The 24102-nt window shown below is 47.8% G+C and overlaps 1 protein-coding gene across 13 annotated transcripts in view; it reads left to right on the top strand.

Annotated features, from left to right (window-relative positions):
- USP54 (ubiquitin specific peptidase 54) overlaps positions 1 to 24102 on the top strand; it is a 270452-nt gene that overhangs the window by 206819 nt on the left and 39531 nt on the right. For all 13 annotated transcript variants that reach the window (XM_075130691.1, XM_075130690.1, XM_075130688.1 and 10 more), the window contains 2 exons: positions 11461 to 11692; positions 14537 to 14676. In XM_075130691.1, coding sequence (XP_074986792.1) covers positions 11461 to 11692; positions 14537 to 14676 — 372 coding nt within the window. The remainder of the gene's footprint in view (positions 1 to 11460; positions 11693 to 14536; positions 14677 to 24102) is intronic.

Genomic DNA, 24102 nt, shown 5'->3' with positions numbered 1-24102 from the left:
CCCAGTCTCCTCAAAGGTCCGTCACCAACTCCTGGGAGCGGTATGGGACCCATGCCGCTGCCAGCACTGTCATCCTCCCAGGCGCAGAGAAAGCACAGGTCTCCACCTGCTCCGATGATGACTCTGGTGCCACAGGACTCTGCTAAGGCTCCCCAAGAAGGCAAGCCAGCCGCCAAGACCCTTCAAGGGGCAGGGGAACACTGCTGGTCACCGGAGAGGAGGCAACGTTCCTGTTCACCGCACCGAGGATCCGAGACTTGAGGCTCTGAGACTTGCCATTGGTCACTCAGACTAGCATCCAGTTTCCCTCAGTGTCACTCACCTGTATGGGGTCGATACTTCCCATACTATTCCTGGCACCAGTCATCCTCCCATCAGTTGTCTTCTCAATGTCAGTCCCGATCGTTGGCACACCGGGAGCGTTCCTCGTCTTGGCACCGGTCTCCCTGTCACCAGTATCGATCTCCCTGGTACTAACACCAGTCTCCCTCGTCTGATCATTGGTCGCCGGTAGCCATGACCAGTAAACAAACCCAGGCATGGACGGCCCTTCCCTGGTCGCAGGAAGGTGATTCCTCCTGCACGGAGGGCAAGTTTAGCCCATCGCCCAGGCCCCACTGGCGGGATTGGGCACTGGAACCCACACCGTCATCTGCGGCACCGCAGTGGCAACACGGCCAGTGGCCCAGCGCAGTGTGGCCTTATTAGAGCGCGTGGGATGTACCAGTCATAACGATCCCCCCTTTGCAGTGCTCTTTGTTCGCCGCGTCGGAACTCTGGTCGGCAGCACCGATGGCACCAGGCTCAGTGCCAGAGGGCCATTCAGAGGTCACAGTGGAAGAGCCTGTGCCCACCTCTCCAGCAGTAGCTGAAACCCTGGGACCTCTCCCAGTGGTCCAATCTTCCTCATCAGCCCTGCACGAGGCAGTCACAGGACCTTCAAGAGCTAGCCTACCAGATGATTTCAAGGAACATCGGTACTACTTTGGTGTGTAGCCGAGAATTTAGGGCTGGAGGTGCAGGAAATGGTGGAGCAAGAGAACACTCTCTTCAATGTCCTCTCAGCCTCTACGCCCACCCGCGTCACCCTACCATGCATGAAGAGGTTCTTAAGGTCGCCAAGGCCCTATGACAAACCCCCTCTTTCATTCCTCCCACCTCCAGAAAGGCTGAAAAAAAGTACTTTGTTCCAGCCAGAGGGTTTGAATACATTTATACCCACCCACCCCCGGGCTTGTTGGTTTTGTCTGCGGCCAATGAGGACAAGCACAGTCATACCGCCTCGACTCACAAGAACAAAGAGGCCAAAAGTCTCGATCTCTTTGGGAGAAAAATTTATTCAATTGCCAGCTTACAATTTTGGGTGGCAAATCATCAAGCCCTGTTGGGCAGATATAACTTTAATTTCTGGGATCGTCTCAGAAAGTTCCAAGAATCCCTCTTGCAGGGTTTGGTCCAGGAGTTCGGCACCTTGGTGCTGGAGGGCACCGTGGTGGCCAGATGCTCCCTGCAAATGGCATGGGATATGGCGGACTCAGCGGATCGGTTAGGCATGTTGGCAGTGGTTATGCAGCGCAGCTCCTGGCTCCAAACAGCTGGCCTCTCCCAGGAGATGCAGACCTCGATTCAGGACCTTCCTTTCCACAGGGTTGGTCTCTTCTCCGAGCAGACGGATGCCAGGCTGCATGGGTTGAAGGACACAGAGCCGCTCTTTGCTTGTTGGGCATGTGCACACCGCTGTCTGCTCATAAGCCATTCTGGCCTCCTCCACTGCCAAGATCCTGGCAGCCCCATCAGGGCTCTGCAAGAAGAAGAGACACTAGTTTTAGCCATCAGTGCCCTTTTTCCTCCTGCTCACTTGCATAACCTGGGCCCGCCAAACATGTAGGGGGCCAAAAGTGCTAATTTTGAGGGTGCACTTGAGTGATGCCTCAGTCAGCTACCTGGATCCTCCCCATCTCTTCCTTGACCATCTCTGCCCCTACCATTTGGCTTGTTGTAGGTAACCTCAGACCACTGGATCCTGGATATAATATCTTGGGGCTATACCCTGCAATGTACAGCTCCCCCTCCCTCCCACCCATGCTCTTCCCCATCCCTCTTCAGGGACCCTTTCACAAGCAACTCCTCAGTCAGGAAGTCAAAAAGCTCTTGTGCCTGGGGGCTGTGGAGGAGGTTTCTCAGGACATGGAAGGAAGAATATTCTACTCCCATTACTTCCTAATCCTGAAGGCAAAAGGGCGGCCTAAGACTCATCCTGGACCTGCATCACCTCAAGAAGTTGAAGTTCCGCATGGTATCCCTGGCCTCCATCATCCCCTCCCTGGATTGAGGAGACTGGTACGCCGCCCTCAACTTAAAGGACACTTACTTTCATGTCTCCATATTGCTGGGTCACAGGTATTTCCTGTATTTTATAGTGGCCAGGTGCCATTTCCAGTTCACAGTGCTACTCTTTGGCCCGTCCTCGGCACCCAGGGTGTTCACGAAGTGTGTGGTGCCAGCAGCGGCTTACCTGAGATGTCAAGGGGTCCAGATTTTCCTATATTTCGAGGACTGGCTCCTCAAGATCAGGTCTCCGGGGCAGGTGCAGAGGAGCCTCGAGCTGGTGCGTTTCACCTGCCGTGACCTCGGCCTGTTGATAAACACAGAAAAGTCCATGTTAACACCAGTTCAACACACAGAGTTTATTGGAGTGGTTCTCGACTCCATGCCGGCCAAGGTTTTCCTTCCGGAAGCGTGTTTTCGGGCCATGTCAGACCTGATCTCCCACATGATGAGCCACTCGCTCACCACAGCCCACACCTGCCTGCAACTGATGGGCCAAATGGCCACATGCATGTACGTGGTCAGCCATGCTAGACTTCATCTACAGCCTCTGCAAGCATGGCGGTCCTCGATCTAAGTCCCCAGCAGGCACACCCTGAACCGAGTGATTACGGTGCTGAATGACATCCTTTCGTCCCTGGGCTGGTGGCTGGATCCCAAGTCAGTGCTACAAGGGATTCCCCGTCACTTACCCTGTTTTCAGACGCATCGGATCTGGGCTGGGGAGCCCACTTGGGTGAGCTCAGCAACCAGGACCACTGGTTTCAACATGACCTAGCCCTTCATATCAATGTAAGGGAGCTCAGAGCTGTTCACCTGGTCTGTCAGGCTTTCTTACCCCACTTAAAAGGCAAGGTGGTGCAGGTCCTCACAGACAATACTGCCACGATGTATTACATCAAGAGGCAAAGCAGTGCCAGGTCTTCAGCCCTGTGTCAGGAGGCGCTCCTCTTCTGGGACTTTTGTGTGCAGCATGCCATTCATCTGGTAGCCACCCACTTGCCTGGAACCAAGAATGTCTTGGCAGCTTGCCTCAGCAGGACCTTCTCATCTCGCCACAAATAGTCACTCCATCCAGAGGTGGTCAGCCTGATCTTCCACAGGTGGGGGACTCCCCAGGTGGACCTGTTCTCATCCAGGCAGAACAGAAAGTGCCATGTGTTCTGTTCTCTGCAGGGCAGGGACAAAGGCTCCCTGTCAGATGCTTTCTTGATTCCATGGTCGGGAATGCTAATGTACCTTTCTGCCAGTACCATTGATTCACAAGGTCCTGCTAAAGGTGAAGCAAGACAGAGCGAGCGTCATCCTCATAGCCCCAGCATGGCCTCACCAACACTGGTTCGGCATGCTGCTGAGTCTTTTGGCAGCCACCCTGCTGCAGCTGCCTCTTCAGCCGGACTTGCTGTTCCAGGATCATGTTCTGTGTCATCTGAACTGTCGGCTCTGCACTTGACAGCTTGGCTACTGTGTGGCTAAGTCTGGATGAATGGGCATGCTCTGCTGGTGTCCAACAGGTCCTGCTGGGCAGCAGAAAACCTTCTCCCAGGCTACTACTTGGCAAAGTTGATGCGGTTCACGTGTTGGGCCTCAGATCGACACAATGGGGCAGAAGAGGCCCCACTGCAGGACATCCTAGACTATGTGCTGCACCTTAAGCTTCAGGGCCTGTCGCTCTCTTTGGTCAAGGTTCACCTGGCGGCTATTTCGATGTTTAACCCTCTGTTTCAAGGCAGGACAGTCTTTGCCCGTCCTATGACAGTGCGGCTCTTGAAAGATCTGGTGCACCTCTACTCACATGTCTGGGACCCGGTTACCCCTTGGGACCTGAATATTTTGCTGTAAAGACTCTTGGGTCCTCCCTTCGAACCCTTGGCTTCCTGCTCCCTCCTGCTTCTCTCCTGGAAGGTTTCTTTCTTGGTTGCTATAACCAGCCCACAGGGTGTCCGAGATCAGGGCGCTTGCCTCTGAGCTGCCATATACGGTCTTCTACAAGGACACGGTCCAGTTGCGCCACACCCAGCTTTTCTGCCCAAGGTTGTTTCCCAGTTTCATACTGGTCAAGATGTTTACTTACCGGTCTTCTGTCCCAAGCCTCATGCGATGGATGACAAACGCAGGCTGCATATCCTAGATGTCAGACGGGTGCTGGCCTTCTACACAGATAGAACGAAGCTGTTCCATAAATCAACGCAGTTGTTCGCTGCTGTCGCAGACAGGATGAAAGGTTGCCCAGTGTCTGCCCAGAGAATATCGTTGTGGATCACAGCCTGCATCCACTACGGTTATGAATTGACAAAGGTGCCCCCATCAGCGATCTTGACGGCTTACTCGACTAGGGTGCAGGCGTAATCAGCAGCCTTCCTGGAACAGGTGCCAATCCAAGAAACCTGGTCATCCGTCCACATCTCATTATGCATTTACACAGCAAGCTCGGGATGACACTGGCTTTGGCAGAGCAGTGCTGCAAGCTGCAAGACCATGAACTCCGAGCCCGCCTCCATTGGTACTGTTTGTGAGTCACCTACAATGGAATCAACATGAACAAGCACTCGAAAAGGAAAAACGGTTACCTACCTTGCGTAACTGTTGTTCTTCAAGATGTGTTGCTCATGTCCATTCCATTACCTGCCCTCCTGCCCCTCTGTTGGAGTTGTCGGCAAGAAGGAACTGAGAGGGCGTAGGGTCGGCGGCACCTGATATACCACCGTATGGGAGCGCCACTCCTGAGGGTGCCACAGCTGGCCCTATGGATACTGCTAAGGCAAAAATCTCTGACGTCCACACACATGGGCGCCCCTCACCTAGAATGGAATGAACAACGCATCTCAAAGAACAACAGTTACGAAAGGTAGGTAACAGTTTTTTGTTCCTAATAGTGTTAGCTTAGTTGTAGTTAGCTACCTTATTCCCTTGCCCTACTATAATTTTTTATTTCTTCATTCAAAAAAATTATTTTTTCCTTTTTACCTTACCCTGTCTCTCCAACAGGTACACCGCTATAGTTTCAAACAAGGTTTATCCCTGTTTTTTCTTCTAAGAGACCAATTCTCTCAGGTATGCCAAGCTCACCTGGCTTTAAACACTACCTGAATTGCAGACACTCCGTAACGGTCTCTGACGACCACACACAGTTTGTCCACTGCCTCGGCGAGACACACGTTACTCAAAAGTGCCCACACTGCAGAAAGCTGACAGCTAGGGCAAGAAAAGCCAGGGATCTCCAACTGAAGCTCCTCATGATGGAGAAATCCCTCAGGCCAGCCTCAAGCCCCAAATCCTGGACACTGCCTGATTAACGGTCGCCAGCAGCCGCCTGACGGGTTCTGCTCCAACAACGGCTGGCAAGGCACCCGTTCCAAGAAAAGCTACCAAAAAGCGGTCGCAGACATCCCCACACCAAGAATCACCTAAAAGAAAGCGATCTCCAATGGAAAAATCTGCCCGGGTACAGACGGCACCGAGCATGCTGGACCGTGTGGCACTGGGGCCGTCCAGCACCGAGAGTTCCTGAAGAGCTAAAGACCCTATGCGGGCAAGCTCAAATGTAGGTTCACACAGAAAAGTGAAACCTTCCAGCTCTGTACCCATGGAGCTGAAGAAAACGTTGGCACTGAGCAGTACAATGGCGCCACCTGCTGTACCTATGCTGTATAGCTCTAAATCCTCAGCACCAGCAGCTTCAATTCATACTCCTGGGTCGTTCACAATGCCATCTCTGGCACCGAGCGTCACAGTTCTGCAGCAGTTCCTGAGGCGTGCAGACTTGACAGTGGCCTCAACGCCTGAATGTCCTTTACTCAGTACCGAGGGTACCCCAGCCAGATCGGAACCAAGCCAATTGACCATTCCATGCATCTCAGCCCCTCCTATCTCCAGTGATGAGGAAGAAGAGGATGATGCATTAATATACACTCCTTGCCACTCCTCACCCAAGCCTGGACCATCTCATCACCAACCACCTACAGACATGCAAGAATGGTATGGTCACCCCTGGGCACCGTCCCCCATAACATTCCCACCTAATTGGTCATACTGGGATCCATGGGTAATGTATAGGGCCCAACACTGCAGACCCCTTAGCTTACCCAGGTCCAGAGCAGCACGATCCCCTTCACCAACTGCCCCAGCTCCTTCAGAAACACAAGAGGAAGAGACTGAGGAACATACGAGGACACAGCTGAACATGACACTTTGCCGCCTACTCACTTCTATCATCGTCAGTGGACAAAACCATAATGCCACACCATCCCACTATGGGAGATGACTTAAAATCCTTTCAGGACCTCTTCAAAAGGGTAGCTGAATCCCTAGACATTTCATTAGAACAGCTACCAGAAGCCCAACAAAAACTCACTGAAATATTCCAGACATCCCAAGCGGCATAGATAGCCCTGCCAATTAATGATGCAATCATGGAGCCTGCAAAAATACCTGCTACAGCACCACCCTCATGTAAGAGGTTTGACAAAAAATATTATGTGCCAGCAAAAAGGGATGAGTTTCTACTTACACACCCTGCACCAAACTCCTTAGTAGTGGAGGCAGTCAACCAAAGGGGGAAACAACAGCAGTCCCGAATGACCCCGTATGATAAGGATTGGAAAAGGCTGGACCTTTTTGGATGGAAAGCCTATTCCTCAGCTACACTTCTGTTCCGCATTGCCAATTATGCGGTCCTACTGGCTAAATATACACACAATCTGTTCTCCAAAATGTCAGAATTTATTGAAAATTTACCCAGTGACAAAAAAGAATAGTACAAGGCTAACATTTCCAAAGGGTCTCTCATCGCTAGGGCCCTACAGGCCTCCCTTGACTCTGCACACGCAGCAGCATGATCTATCATGATATCTGTGGTCATGAATTGTGCATCTTGGCTCCACCTCTCCGGGTTCCCAAGGGAGGTCCAGGCAACAGTCAAGGACTTACCCTTTGAGGGTCAGAAACTATTTGCAGGCAAAACCAATATGTCATTACGCACCCTAAAAGACTCAAGGGCAACCTTAAAAACCCTGGGCGTCTAAGTACCTGCAAACAAAAAGAAACAGAGTAGGTTTTCACAAACCTAGGGTTGCAAATAAATGCACAAAAGTCCACACTGGTTCCTGTCCAAAAGTTGGAATTCATAGGAGCCCGTCTCAACTGTCTAACAGCAACAGCAGTGCTACCCCAGCAACTTTTTCTCACTCTTGTCAATCTAATTTCAGTGGTGATAGACAGCCCACAAACACCCATGATTACAACTCTTAGGGTATATGTCAGCAACAATGTTTGTTGTCAAACTTGCCACACGCTACATGAGATGCTTGCAGGCCTGGCTTCGAACAGTGTATATGCCGCACTCTCTCAAGAGACGCCTTACAATGCCACGCAGAGTAAAAGACTCTCTAACATGGTGGACACAACCTAAGAACATCTGTTCAGGAGTCCCTTTCCAACAAAGAACTCCAACCATGGCAATCACAACAGACGCTTCCCTAATAGGTTCGGGGGCACACTTAGGCCTTGTCTACATTACCCGCTGGATCAACAGGCAGCGATCGATCTAGCAGGGGTTGATTGGTCTAGATGCGATAAATCAACCGCTGAGTGCTCTTCTGTCGACTCCAGTACTCCACCAGGGCGACAGGGGCAGACGGAGTCAACAGGAGAGCATCAGCCGTCAACTTACCGCAGCGAAGACACCACGGTAAGTAGATCTAAGTATGTCGACTTCAGCTACGTTATTCACTTAGCTGAAGTTGCATAACTTAGATTGATTACACACACACGGACTTGGAACATATTGTTGAGTAAGTGTAGACCAGGCCTTACTAAACAATATGTTCCAAGGCCACTGGTCCCCAGCAGATGCCAACCTGCACATAAACTTATTGGAGCTAAAGGCAGTCCGAAATGCATGTGACCACTTTCTCTCTCTAATCAAGAACAATGTCATCAAGATCCTCACAGACAATATAGAAAGCATGTTTTACATGAACCGCCAAGGGGGAGCATGATCATACTCCCTATGTACAGAGGCAATATGATTTTGGAATTGGTGCATCACAACAACATAGAGATATTGGCATTCTATCTTCCGGGATGTCAGAATACAACAACGTATGTAGTAAGCAGAGACTTCTCACAAACCCATGAGTGGGAGATGGATCCCGGAATTCTCAAATCCATATTCAAACTATAGGGGTTCCCCACCAAAGATCTATTTGCCACAGCTCAGAACATCAAGTGCCCACAATATTGCTCCAGGGCAGGATTGGGACAATAATCCCTAAGCGGCACCACTGATGTATGCATTTCTTCCAACCCCACTCCTAAACTGTGTAATTCACAAGATCAAACAGGGCAAATCCAGGTAATTCTTATTGCAGCTGCATGGCCCAGACAAACGTGGTTCCCATACCAGCTTCAGATGGTGGTGAAACCACCTCGAACCCTTCCCTTAGTACCTCATCTTGTATCACAAGATGCAGGACATCCCAACCTCACAGTACTCCATCTCAAGGCCTGGATACTCCCTGGCTGACTGGGGTCGAGGAGGCCTGTTCTGAGGAAGTAAAAGATCTGTTACTGAACAATCAGAGACCAAGTACAAGAAAGACGTATGTCCATAAGTGGAAATGATTCTGCACCTGGATAAACAGATCTTACCACAATTGTCCCCCCCTCTCGAGGATTCTGGACAATATACAAAGTCTTAAAAAAATCTGTGCTATCCACAAGGTCCATTAGAGTACACATGGCTGCTATTTCCTCCTTTCATGACAATGTGGATGGGGTCACTATATTCACTCACCTGACAATTAAATGTTTCCTTAAAGGCATTGGAAACACTTATCCCACAATAAGAAACCCTACACCCGTGTGGGACCTCAACCTTGTTCTACGCAGACTCATGGGAAAGCCATTTGAACCCCTTACAACCTGCTTTTTGTTTTGTCCATGAAGGTGGCTTTTCTCATTGCCGTCACATCCACCAGAGTGGGACAATTAGGTGCCATAATGGTACACTCACCTTATACAATATTCTTTAAAGATAAAGTAATCCTACAACTACATCCCAGGTTCCAACCCAAGAGAAACCAAAGTCTCCTCCCCCTTTAATTTGAAACAGCCTATATTCTTACCTGAGTTTTATCCAAAGCCACATGTGGACAGGAGGGAGGCCTCACTCAGCACATTGGATGTTCACAGAGCATGAGCTTTCTACACTGAAAGAACAAAAACATTTAGAAAATCACTAAGACTATTAGTTTCCATAACAAAACACTCAATGAGTCAAACCATCTCCAAACAGCAACTATGCAAATGGATATCAGGATATATTCAACTGTGCTACTAAAGCACCAGAGCACATGCAACATCCGCGGCCTTTCTCAATAATGTTCCTATCACTGACATTTGTAGAGCAGCAAACTGAACATTAGTCCATACATTTACTAAACATTATGCTATAGAGCAACAATCAGCATCAGATGCTCACTTTGGGCTCATGGTGTTATCAATAACCCAACTCCAAAGCCCCTCCCCTCCACTGAGGGGCACTGCTCAATAGTAACCTAAAGTGGAGCACCCACAGGGGCATTCCTTGAAGAATCATAGAAGATTAGGGTTGGATGAGACCTCAGGAGGTCATCTAGTCCAACCACCTGCTCAAAGCAGGACCAACACCAACTAAATCATCCCAGCCAGGGCTTTGTCAACCTGGGCCTTAAAAACCTCGAAGGATGGAGATTCCACCACGTCCCTAGGTAACCCATTCCAGTGCTCCACCACCCTCCTAGTGAAATAGTGTTTCCTAATATCCAACCTAGACCTCCCCCACTGCAACTTGAGACCATTGCTCCTTGTTCTGTCATCTTCCACCACTGAGAACAGCCGAGCTCCATCGTCTTTGGAACCCCCCTTCAGGTAGTTGAAGGCTGCTGTCAAATCCCACCTCACTCTTCTCTTCTGCAGCCTAAACAATCCCAGTTCCCTCAGCCTCTCCTCATAAGTCATGTGCCCCAGCCCCCTAATCATTTTCGTTGCCCTCCGCTGGACTTTCTCCAATTTGTCCACATCCTTTCTGTAGTGCGGGGCCCAAAACTGGACACAGTACTCCAGATGTGGCCTCACCAGTGCCAAATAGAGGGGAATAATCACTTCCCTCAATCTGCTGGCAATGCTCCTACTAATGCAGTCCAATATGCTGTTAGCCTTCTTGGCAACGAGGGCACACTGCTGACTCATATCCAGTTTCTCATCCACTGTAATCCCCAGGTCCCTTTCTGCAGAACTGGTGCTTAGCCAGTCCGTCCCCAGCCTGTAGCGGTGCATGGGATTCTTCCTTCCTAAGTGCAGGACTCTGCACTTGTCCTTGTTGAACCTCATTAGATTTCTTTCGGCCCAATCCTCCAATTTGAAGAAGAAGAGGTTACTCACCTGGTGCAGTAACTGAGGTTCTTTAAGATTAGTATCCCTATGGGTGCTCCACTACCCACCCTCCTTCCCTCTACTTCAAAGTTTCACATAGATTCTCTGGGGTAGAGAGGGAACATGGGCATGGTTGGCTGCACACCGCTATGTAACCACTTGGAGCAGTGTGAGACGGCTACGGCATGTGCACAGCCCAACCGGGCACTGCTACCACAAATCTCCGATTACAAGCACAGGGCGTCAAGACACCTAAAGTGGAGCACCCACGGAGACAACCATCTTGAAGAACCTCAATTACTGCACAAGGTGGCTAATCTTCTCTTTCCCTTTCTCTATTGAAATATATCCCTCTTTCTGGCCTTTTCTATATTCACCCTGACAGAGATGACTCGAACTCCTGGCTCATAGATTTTGTTTTCCTTTGGATGAAGCAGGTTCCACTAAATGGCAGGTATTTAAAAAGAAGTCAGTTTGGGGAGAATCTGCATGAGTCTAAAGCTTAATTTCTCTTGCTCCTCTGGAAATTACTTCATGTTTTTAGAGATGCTATAAAGATATTGTCGAGGCTTTTTGAAATTATCTGGACAATTTGATCCCTGAACACAGAAGCAGCTCATTTGGTTTAAACGTGGTTAAGAATCCAGAATACTAGCAGGTAACTTGATGGAATTAAACCTTACACTTCTGCCATCCCATATTCTTTTCTCTTGACAGCCAAGGAATTTGCAGAGGATGAGCTGAAGGAACCAGCAACTCAAGGAACAAGGCCAAACCAACTAAACATCAGGTATAAGCACTGGGGTCGAGGTCGGGGCACCCAGCACCTGATGGATCAGCATCCTCGTCTGATCCAAAGGATGGAATCTGGCTATGAAAGCAGTGAACGCAACAGCAACAGCCCAGTCAGTCTGGACATGCCCTTGTCTGAGAGCTCAAGCACCCACAGGTAGATTTTAATAAAGTGCACTCTTGGACATTTGCTTCTCTTATGGCCCTGAACACCAGAACCTCTGAGAACTAAACTGTAGTTCTATAATAAGAAACTTAAGTATTGACATTCAGTCCCAGCCAGCAGTTCTTGTAGACTGTGATGCAGGTAGATTATGGGAAATAGGAAGCTGGATATGTTGTGCCATGACAGTCTTCCCTGTTTGGATGGTCATTAATTTGTACGGTTCATGATTGAGAGGAATGACCAACTACGGGAATTGGGATTAAGAAAATGGATGTAAATACAGAGCTCTGTCCTGAAGTTGCAGGATGGAGACAGTTTGTTTTAAATTTAGAAGATGTCTGTCACTGTGCTTTCCATGTCAAGAGTTAAACTGCCCTGTTATCTTTGTCTCAGTTAAATTACTGTCCGACAGTGAGAATCCCTGTGTCAGGCTCTAATCTGGAGCATTTGTAGTGTTAATGGACTGACATGAGACCATGTCTGCTTGAGGACTTTATTGGGGCCTCCTGAGTGGTTTAGAATACATAGCATGCATAAATAACAGGGCTGTCAATTAACCGCAGTTAACTCACACGATTACCTAAAAAAAAATTAATTGCAATTAATCGCACTGTTAAACAATAGAATACCAATTGAAATTTATTAAATATTTTTGGATGTTTTTCTAAATTTTCAAATTTATCAATTTCAGTTACATCACAGTATACAAAGTGCACAGTGCACACTTTATATTATTTTTATTACAAATATTTGCACTATAAAATGATAAAAGAAATATTTTTCAGTTCACCTCATACAAGTACTGTTGTGCAATCTCTTTATCATAAAAGTGCAACTTACAAATGTAGATTTTTTTTTGTTACATAACTGCACTCAAAAACAAAACCATGTAAAACTTTAGAGCCTACAATTCCACTCAGTCCTATTTCTTGTTCAGCCAATTGCTCAGACAAACAAATTTGTTTACATTTATGGGAGGTAATGCTGCCCGCTTCTTATTTACAATGTCACCTGAAAGTGAGAACAGGTGTTTGTATGACACTGTTGTAGCTGGCGTTGCAAGATATTTACATGCCAGATGTGCTAAAGATTCATATGCCTCTTCGTGCTCTGGCCATCGTTCCAGAGGACATGCTTCCATGCTGATGACGCTCATTAAAAAATGTGTTAATTAAATTTGTGACTGAACTCCTTGGGGAAGAATTGTATGTCTCCTGCTCTGTTTTACCCTCATTCTGCCATATATTTCATGTTATAGCAGTCTCGGATGATGACCCAGCACATGTTCATTTTAAGAACACTTTTACTGCAAATTTGACAAAATTCAAAGAAGATACCAATGTGAAATTTCTAAAGATAGCTACAGCACTCGACCCAAGATTTAAGAATCTGAAGGTGCCTTCCAAAATCTGAGCGGGACGAGGTAGGGAGAATGCTTTCAGAAGTTTTAAAAGAGCAACACTCCGATGCGGAAACTACAGAATCCGAACCACCAAAAAAGAAAATCAGCCTTCTGCAGGTGGCATCTGATTCAGATTATGAAAATGAACATGCGTCAGTCTGCATTGCTTTGGATTGTTATCGAGCAGAACCTGTCAGCATGGGTGCACATCCTCTGGAATGGTGGTTGAAGCATCAAGGGACATAATCTTGAGCGCATCTGGCATGTAAATATCTTGCAGCGCCGGCTACAACAGTGCCATGCAAATACCTTTTCTCACTTTCAGGTGACATTGTAAACAAGTAGCAGGCAGCATTATCTTCTGCAAATGTAAACAAACCTGTTTGAGTGATTGGCTGAACAAGAAGTAGGACTGATTGGACTTGTAGGCTCTAAAGTTTGACATAGTAGAAAACATCCAAAAATATTTAAATAAATGGTGTTCTATTATTATTTAACGGTGCAATTAATCACGATTATTTTTTTAATCTCTTGACAGCCCTAATAAATAAATATACCTTTCAATCTTCATCTCTGGTGCCTGTGACTACTGTAAAAGGAGATCACACTCATGGTTTTACAAAAGAGTTGTTGTTTGTGTAGATCTTAAAAATCTGTTCGGAACAGTTAACTCTCCAGAGAATGCTTTTGGCATGTATTACTTGCTTAGGGTCTCCTAAGGAACCAGTGTCATCTTCAGTAGAGAAATTCCTTGCAGCTCCATAGTTTCCAGGAATGAAGATCTATACAGTGATACTTGTAGAAAAGGGCAGATTGTGACATAGCTGCAGTTGCTATTTTATGAAAGCCATGTTCTGCAGGGAGCCACATTCGCCATCATTCCTTTTGAGAGCTCTTTTTACTATTTTATACAATAAGGGGATTTAGTGCCAAAATCAAGAGGAACTGGTGTTTGGAAGTTTTGATGCAGTTTTTATAATCCTTCTTGCAGAAAATGCATGACTGGAGGTTATAGTTTTTGGTTTGTTTGGGAATAAGGGAGATAATTCTTACACTTGGGGACCGAGAAAGAGAGCCCAGATTCCTATGATTTAACTGGGAATTGGTCCTGCTTCGAGCAGGGGGTTGGACTAGATGACCTTCTGGGGTCCCTTCCAACCCTTATATTCTATGATTCTATGTCAAAGAATAAAATCTTTAGAAAATATCATTTATTGAGAAGAAATGGATGCTCCCCCCCCCCAGGATTTTCCCACAGAATCCTTTTGCCTTCTCTTTTGAGACTGTGTGAAAGTAAGGTGAAGATGAAATGTTACTGCCAGATTGGAAAAATGTAGGGCTGTCTAGTCCTTCTCCCCAGTACCCTACACCTCTCCACCCCTGAAAATATTGGCCAGATGTTAATCCATTGGTTTTCTCTCGTCTTCTTCAAGGGATTCTCATATGAAGCGAGCTGGTGGGTTGGTTCCTGCCTGGCGTAATATCCCAAAGTCACACAGTAGCAGCATCTTAGAAGTGGAATCTGCTTCATCGACTGGTGGTTGGACAAGCAGCCAGAACTCTGTTGGGAATGGTAAGCTACGTTTTCAAACCCCAAATATCCACAATCATGGAGTATAAAATATATTGAGGTAATTACTTATTCCGTGGATATTTTTGCCTTCACAGTGGAGGCAGATGCAAGAAAGGGAAAAAGACTCAGGAATCTGGTACAACTTTTGGCTACAGTTCTGGTTTACAACATTACCAGTCAGTATCACCATGAGTCTGTGGCAACATATCTTTTATTCATCTTGCTTGGTATCCTTCCTCTGGCAACTGTATACTAATACACCAGAGGAAATACTTCTCCTTCCTCCTCCTATAATTTCAGCCCAACTGTGCAGATAGAGGATTGTTATCTATTGTTAAGAAGCAAGCTTGCAACAGCATCTAGAACCAAACTACTCAGAAATAAAAAGGAGATAGGAAAAATAAATAAAAAAGGTAGGAGATAATTTAAGGTAATTGGACAAAGGCTCAACCTTCCTAGGGATACCTGTCCTTTGGAGTGCAAGATTCCTGAGCAGATATTGATTCTAGAGTTCAAGGGTGGGAAAAAGATAGCTTCTGAAAACAAGACTTTTGTGTCTATAGGGGGTTGTTGGTTGGTTGCATTGGAAGACTCCTGGCACATAGTTTTTATATCCCTTTTTGATCTAGCAGCATAAGCAGATGAAAAGAATATCTAGGTAGGTATTCCTTTTATATACTAAAGCTAAGGATCTCGCTAACTTTGCATAGCCTCGGTTGAGAATTAAAAACACAGTAAGAAGGGTTATGGTTTGTGCACCACGTTAGGAGAGGGTTACTTCATCAAATGACTCCCTTCTTGTACCATTGATTGCTTCTTGGGTCAATGGATCCAAGGACAAGGCTGTGCTTCAAGGGAGCTCGAAGTAATACTGCAACATTTCTACTTCGGGCACTGATGGAGAGGAGACAAATAGAAACTAAATAGCTTTGGGAGGGATAAGGGGTCGGTCCAGCAGTCTTGCTAAATTTACGTTGAAGTGTGCACTCTGCTACCAGCTTGCAAGTGAACAAGATGTACTGCAGAAACAGCTGCCTTTTGGGAATCAAAATGGGAGGAGGGATATATTCCTTTTGACAAAGAAAGTGTCAAAGTAAAATGTCATATCCTTAGAAGATTATAACATTTAGATCTTGGTTTCGCTCATTTATTTTGTTACAAGATTCCATTTTTAAGTATATTTCAGGTAACTGAAATGGAGGGAAATTGATCTTCTAGAAAAGTAGATCCTTTTACTGATCACAATAGCCCTGACCTGCATCACACTTATGTCAGTCCTGAGCTCTGAGGGTTTGAATGATGATAAACACAGCTGACATCAGTATTTATCAGTAGAAATTCAGGACCTACTGGTGGCAAGGGTGGTATAGAAACTCTCAGCTCTGAGCAGTGGGTTAGAACATACTTCCAACTCTTCTTAATTATGTTCAAAAACATGTTTAAATCCAGATTTGCTCGGTTCCACCTTTCAAAAGTATAATTTAACAGAAACCAAATTCATGTTCCAAAATTTCCTTGCATATTATCTCATAATTTTTCTATTTTCTAATGTTAGTTATATCCCTCTCATTGGTCTTATTCTCCCTTATGATTATCATACTTTGTCACTGATCTTATGAGTTGTGTCACACTGTACAAGAACAGTTGGGTGCTTTCAGAACTGTTAGACATTCTACAGCGTATGTTAGGAATTAATAAAGATGAATTATTTTCCAAAAATATAATTTTATTGAGTAACAAAACCAGTGCAAAAAAAACCCTGTGCAATTTAAGAGGAAATACATTCAAAATGTAATAAATTAATAGAACAGAATGGCCCAGATTCCGAGCACCACGTTTGCGGTCTCCACCAACGAGGCGTGGATCACCCAGTTCAAGGCACTGGTCTCTCTATTCCTGGCACGGCACGCCTCCTGCCAGTGAACGCACCGGCCCAGGTCCCCATCCCCTAGACAGCCCTTAACGCTTTGGTATCTGCCAGTGCAGGACCGCTCGGCACCAGTCCTTGGCGCCATTCCTGGGAAAGGTGTTGGTTGTAATCTTCCAGGCACCAGTCCCCTGCACTGAAAAATGAGCCACCACATACAAGACTCCACAGCCCCACCCTGGTCCCCGGAAGGTGATTGATCTGATTTGGAGCAGGAATTTAGCCCCTCACCAAGGAAGCACCGATCACCCTCGGCTCTGGAGACCAGCACAGCACCTGTGGTGGCTGCATGGCAGCTGGGCCGCTGACCTGCTCAGTGGCCTTGTTGGAACCCATGGCGTGTACCGATGATGCCAGTTCCTTATTCACACCACTCCTCCCCTCCCTAGCTGCTTCAGACAAGCGACTCCCTGCACCGCCGGTACTGTGCTCGGAACACAGCACAGACTCCATCACAGGATTGAAAGAGCAGGTGGCAATGCCGCAGGAGCCATCCCCAGTGGGGGAAAGTGCCCCAGCCTCTCCCCCAATGTTGCCTTCATCCTTTTTGTCACGGGACAAGGTGGAGGCAGACCCCTCCCACGCCAGCCCTCCCGATGACTTTAAGAAGTGCCAGACCCTGCTCAAGAGGGTGGCTTCCAACCTGAAACTGGAGGCTGAGGAGCTGGCAAAGCAGTCGGACACCCCCTTTGACGTGCTATCAGCTGCAACCCTGGCACAGGTTGTGTTGCTGGTCCGTGAAGGGGTTCTCAAGATTGCTAAGACAAACCCCCTAATCTATTCCGCCCCCCTCCAAGTGGGCAGAAAAGAAATATTCTGTTCCCCCTATGGGGTTTGAAATTCTTTATACACACCTGCCCTCTGGGTTGCTGGTTGTATCTGCGGCCAACGAAAGAGACAGGCAAGGTCAGGCGAGTGCCACACCTAAGAATAAGGATGCCAAGAGACTGGACCTCTTTGGAAGGAAAACTTATTCAATGGCCAGTCTCCAGTTCCATGTGTCCAACTACCAGGCCTTGTTGGGAAGGTATAACTTTAATGTCTGGGACTCCCTCAACAAGTTTAGGGAAGCCTTGCCGCAGGACCTTGGCCAGGAGTTTGCCATGATCTGGGAAGAGGGCAAGGCGGTGGCAAGGGGCTCCCTCCAGATAGCCTTGGATGCTGCCAATTCGGCTGCCAGAGTCGTTGCCTTGGCTTTGGTAATGAGGCACAGCTCTTGGCTACAATCCTTGGGTCTGTCCTAGGAAATGCAGTCCTCCATCCAGGACCTTCCATTTGAAGGCACTGGGCTCTTCTCGGAGCTGATGGATGTGAGGCTGCATGGACTCAGACTCCCGAGCCACTGTGTGCTTGCTGGGCCTCCACACACTGTAGACAGCAAGAAAAGAGTTCCAGCCCAATCTGCCACCTAGGTCCTGGGAGTCACTTGACGGACTCTTCTAAACAAAGTGCCTACAGGAGGAAGGAAGAAGACAAGAGTTTAAACGCCGTCACCCCCTTCCTCTCACCCACACGTCCTGGCCCTGTGAGACACCAATGGGTCCAAAAGCAGGCGTTTTGATAGTGCGCTCGAGATCAGTGTCACAATCAGATCCCAGGATCCACCTTCCTATCCTTTCCTCTACTACCTGTGCCCCTTCCAGTCAGCATGGTCACAAGTAACCTCAGTCCATTGGGTGCTCAATATGATATCGCTGGGCTGCACCCTGCAGTTCTTGGTTGCCCCCCCTCCACCCCACATTCCCCATCCCTCTTCAGGGACCCTTCTCACAGCAACTCCTCGTTCAGGAGGTAGAGAACCTCCTACAGCTGGGGGCAGTAGAGGTGGTCCCTCAAGAAATAAGGGGGGAAAAGGTTCTATTCCCACTGTTTCCTAATCCCAAAGGTGAAAGGGGGCCCAAGACCCATTCTAGACCTGTGACGCCTCAATAAATATCTCAAGAAGTTTCACATGGTCTCCCTAGCCTCCATTATTCCCTCCCTGGATCCAGGAGACTGGTATGCTGCCCTCGACTTGAAGGACTCATACTTTTATATCTTCATCTTCCAAGGGCACAGATTTTGTGGTGGGCCGACACCATTTCCAATTCACAGCACTACCCTTCGAACTCTCATTGGCCCTGAGAGTATTTACAAAGTGTATGGCGCCACTAGCCACTTACCTGAGGTGTCAAGGGTTTCGGGTCTATCCATACCTCAATGACTAACTCATCAAGGGATGATCTCAGGTGCAAAGGAGCCTCAATCTGGTACGCTCCACCTGTCATGATCTGGGTCTGTTAATAAATGAAAAGAAATTGACCCTGACGCCAGTGCAATGGATAGAGTTCATAGGAGTGGTACTCGACTCCATCCAGGTCAGAGCTTTCCTCCTGGAGGTCCGTTTCCAAGCTATGTCCAACCTGATCTCAAATGTGAGGGCCCACCTACTCACCACTGCTCACACATGCCTGAGGTTGTTAGGCCACATACAGCCTGTGCAGCATATGCTATTCCACCTCAGACCCCTGCAGGTATGGCTGGCATTCAGTATCTAAGGATCACTCCTCCTGGTGTATGATGTGCTAGCATTTAAACAATGGTGGGCCCCAACCCAAAATGGAGTCACATGTGCTAACTTTTCCTTAAGTCTTCCCTTTTTTTTTTGTACGTCAGTAAGCTATATTGGTGCTGAGTAACCACGCTGCAGGGTTAGCAACTGCTGACAGCACATACTGCAGCATTGTAGGCATACAAAAAATAATGCAAAAACAATAACAGTCAAAAAAAGTAAATACAAAATACGCCGTCCCCAAGTCCCCACATCCGGTAGCCATGAGGTGAGCCAGTCCCAGACCTCCTGGAATCCGGCACTGGTAGTGTCGAGGCTGATGTGGTGGAATAAGGCTGCCTGTTGCTTGAAGATGTGGATGTCAGTTTCCACCCTATGGTGCTGATTTACAAATACACAACAGCTTGAATTGACCAGAGCACAAACCCTGCCCTGATTTGCAAGGAGATAATCCAGGGCTAGGCGGTTTTGCAATGTAGTTTGGGATAGCTGGGTGACTTCAATTTGAAGGGCAGAGAGAGCATCTGCAGTAGCATTTGCCATTAGTTCCAAAGCAGCTGAAATGTTAACTATAGCTTTTTCCAGCTCGCTTACTCCCAACCATGGCAGAAACCAATGCACAAAGGAGTGAAAGCCTTTGGGCCGTTGAGAAAGGGGGTTTAAAGGAATACTTCGTCTGTCCCTCCATACTAGATTGCGGATCTCTCCCCGGGTCAGGTTCTGGTGTACTGTCACGGCGGGTACTATAGCCCCTAAGGAACATGTACCACACCATCCTCCTGGGAGAACCTTATAGGCTGTGTGATTACATAACCAATACCAGCCAGACCCCTCAGGGACCAGCCACGGGGTTCTGGAGTAGGTAGAGGGGCCTCCTGCACCAGAGCTGATTTGGGTGGTGTCCTTGCACCCTACAAAATTCCCTACGAAAACTGTATTTTCTATGCCCTTACGTCGTGACACACATAAAGCATAATTACCCTGGGCCACCATATCAATAGATCATATTTGGATTGTAACATTCCAGTTAAATGTAGTGTTTGCCCATAGCTTAGCTTGGAGTGTTTGATTAAGGGGGATAGGTACCCCTACCAACGGGACCCCTTGACCTAAATATGTGGGGGTATGAATACAAATCCAACACTGCGTTCGATTTACACCCTGTTCGATAGCACGGGTTAAATTCAAGAAGCTATTGCCCTCCCATCCTTGTACTGGATTTGGGAATAGGGAGAGGACCCCCCAGGCAAACCATACCAATGTCGACATCCTCCCCTGTACCATACAAAAAACACTACCCCCAATGTAAGTCCAATAAACAGAAACACAAAAAGTCCTGGTGGGCTGTGAAGGTCCCAGTAGCTGGAAAGCTCAGTCCATGGGTTGGTTGTAGTGTTCATTCGTGAAGTGGCTCGTCTGCTGGCTCGCCAGGGTCAGGTGGGGGTCCTGTCGCGAACTTAACGTAGCTATGGTGAATCCAGGAACCTTTACCTGCAACTTTTAAAGCAGAATAAGTACATAACAGAACCTGGTACGGCCCCTCCCACCGGGGTTCCAGGGGGTTGGTGCGGGGGATCTTTTTTACCATTACCCAATCCCCTGGCTTAAAGAAATGAACCTGTAACCCTAAGGGTGCAGTTTGAAACAATTGAGCTTCAGACTGATTGGCAGTCAGCTCCTTTTGCAGTCTAGCAACATATCTGGCCAAAGTTTCATCTCCATCCAAGAGGCTAGCATGTACAGGAACATAAATTCCCGGGACTAAAGCTGGTCTCCCAAACAGCACCTCAAATGGGGACAGGCCTAGGGGCATGCGTGGCATTCGTCTTATATGCCATAAAACTATAGGCAAGGCCTCTGGCCACTTAAGTCCAGTTTCCTTACAAAACTTTGCTACCATTGTCTTTATTGTTTGGTTCATGCGTTCCACCTGACCTGCAGACTGGGGGTGGTACGGGGTGTGTAATTGTCGAGTAATCCCCAAGCACCGGTACAGTTCCTCCAAAATCTTTGCAGTAAAGTGTGAGCCCCAATCTGAATCAATGACCTCAGGGACACCAAACCTGGGTACAATGTCTTTCATTAAGAACTTGACCACAGATCTTGCATCTGCCTTTCTGGTTGGTATTGCTTCAGGCCATCCGGAAAGTTGGTCCACTATAACAAGGAGGTGATGAAACCCTGAGCATTTAGGCATTTCTGCGTAGTCCATCTGCAAGCGCTGAAACGGGAAGTTTGCCCAGGGTCTCCCCCATTTTGAGCTGGCATCGAGCCGAGTCTTAGCAGAGAAGGCCAGGCAAGTAGGGCAGGAGCCAAGAACTCGCTTTACCGCGGGATAAACATGCGGGCTGTAGAGCTGCAGCCTTTGCGGCTGAATCAGCTAATGCATTGCCCTGAGATACAAAAGTGTTAGACTGCCTGTGCGCATAACAATGAACCACTGCCACCTGGTGAGAGGCCTGAATAGCTTCCAAAAGGGCGGAAATGAGAGGGCCATTAGCGATTTTTGTGCCTGAGAAGGTTAAAAATCCTCGTTGCTTCCAGAGCTGGCCTGTAGCATGACAAACCCCAAAAGCATACTTAGAGTCCGTATAGATGGTAACAGTTTTCCCTGAAGACAATAAACAACCTCTGGTAAGCCTGTGTAACTCTGCACCCTGGGCGCTGAAGGAAGGTGGTAGGGGGGCAGCCTCGATAACGTCTGCCTGAGAGGTAACCAAATAGCCCGAGACCCGGTGGCTATTTAAATAGTACGAGGACCCATCGGTGAAAAGAAGTAAATCAGGCTCAACTAAAGGGGAGTCCGCTAAATCCGGGCGGGGCTTACCATCCTGCGTGACGACATCCATGCATACATGGTGAGGGGTACCATCCTCTGGGAGGGGTAGCATTGCGGCTGGATTGAGGATGTTACAGCGACGTAAAGTAACGTTGTCAGCGGCCAACAGGATTAGTTCATATTTATGAGCCCGCTGTGGAGACAGTGCCTGTGTAGAATGCTATTTTAAAAGAATTTCAACCTCATGAGGGACCCAGACAGTCAGAGGGTGCCCCAAAACAATCGGTCGTGACCGTTCAACCATGACAGCAGCAGCAGCAACAGACCGTACACAGGAGACAGAGCCCTGAATAACAGGGTCCAGTTGTACTGAGTAATAGGCTACGGGGCGTGGGCGATCCACCAGGTATTGCAAAAGGACGCCGCTAGCCACCCCCTGCCGTTCGTGAGTGAAAAGAGAAAATGGTTTACCGTAATCTGGGAATCCCAAGGCGGGCGCAGAGATCAGAGCCTTTTTGATGGATTTAAAAGCGTCTTCCATTTCCGGGGTCCAGGAGACAGGATCGAGGGTCAGTGTTGTAGTAGCTTGAACTAACGGTTTCACCAATTCCCTGAAAGCCACGACCCAGGGTCGGCAGAACCCCGCAGCCCCCAAGAAAGCCCGTAACTGCTTTTTGGTAGTCGGACACGGGTAATCCTGGATTGCCCGCACCCTGTCGGGGGAGAGTAAGCGCTCCCCAGGCCTAATTACAAAGCCCAAATAAATTACCTGATCTAGGCACAGCTGCAACTTGGATGGAGATGCACGATGACCCTTATTAGCTAATGCAGTAAACAAAACAACAGAGTCAATTAAACATGCGTTATGATCTGAGGCAGCAATTAACAAATCATTCACATACTGAACCAGGACAGACGAACTAGGCAAGACAATATCTTTTAAATCCTCGGTGAGAATTCGGGAAAAAATAGTGGGGGATCCTGAGAACCCCTGTGGAAGACGCGTCCATGTTAGCTGCTGACTCTTCCAGGTAAATGTGAATAAATATTGAGAATCAGGGTGCAAAGGGATACTGAAAAATGCTGCACACAAATCTGTAACAGTAAAGCAGGTGGCTGACTGAGGAATCAGTGTTAGAATAGTGCTCGGATCAGGGACAACTGGATGGGGGGCTATAACATAACCATTTATAGCCTGTAGATCCTGGACAAATCGATAGACTGGACGCCCGTCTGGTCCTGGTTTAGGCTTCCTTACTGGAAGAATAGGAGTATTACAGGGCGAACTGCAGGGGACTAAAACCCCCTGAGTCAAATAGCTGTCAATAAGAAGTGAGATGCCTTCTTCCGCCTCCCTCGGCAAGGGGTATTGTTTTACGGACGGAGGCGGTCCGCCCCTTGTTTTCAGACTCACTGGAACTGCTGATTTAAGAAGACCCACATCAGTAGGATTTGTGCTCCACAAAGTGTGGGGAACACGGGACAATTCAGAGGGCACACCAGGAATAGAGGTAACCGATGCCATAAGAGAAGCAACCTGATGAGGTTCAATAAGGATAAGTGCAGAGTCCTGCACTTAGGACGGAAGAACCCAATGCACAGCTACAGACTAGGGACCGAATGGTTAGGCAGCAGTTCTGCGGAAAAGGACCTAGGGGTGACAGTGGACGAGAAGCTGGATATGAGTCAGCAGTGTGCCCTTGTTGCCAAGAAGGCCAATGGCATTTTGGGATGTATAAGTAGGGGCATAGCGAGCAGATCGAGGGACGTGATCGTCCCCCTCTATTCGACATTGGTGAGGCCTGATCTGGAGTACTGTGTCCAGTTTTGGGCCCCACACTTCAAGAAGGATGTGGATAAATTGGAGAGAGTCCAGCAAAGGGCAACAAAAATGATTAGGGGTCTGGAACACATGAGTTATGAGGAGAGGCTGAGGGAACTGGGATTGTTTAGTCTGCGGAAGAGAAGAATGAGGGGGGATTTGATAGCTGCTTTCAACTACCTGAGAGGAGGTTCCAGAGAGGATGGTTCTAGACTATTCTCAGTGGTGGAAGAGGACAGGACAAGGAGTAATGGTCTCAAGTTGCAGTGGGGGAGGTTTAGGTTGGATATTAGGAAAAACTTTTTCACTAGGAGGGTGGTGAAACACTGGAATGCGTTGCCTAGGGA

The sequence above is a fragment of the Caretta caretta genome, chromosome 7 (genome assembly GCF_965140235.1).
Source record: "Caretta caretta isolate rCarCar2 chromosome 7, rCarCar1.hap1, whole genome shotgun sequence".
Lineage (NCBI taxonomy): Eukaryota > Metazoa > Chordata > Testudines > Cheloniidae > Caretta > Caretta caretta.
The sequence above is the reverse complement of the archived record's forward strand: the minus strand, read 5'-3'. Positions and strand labels throughout refer to the sequence as shown.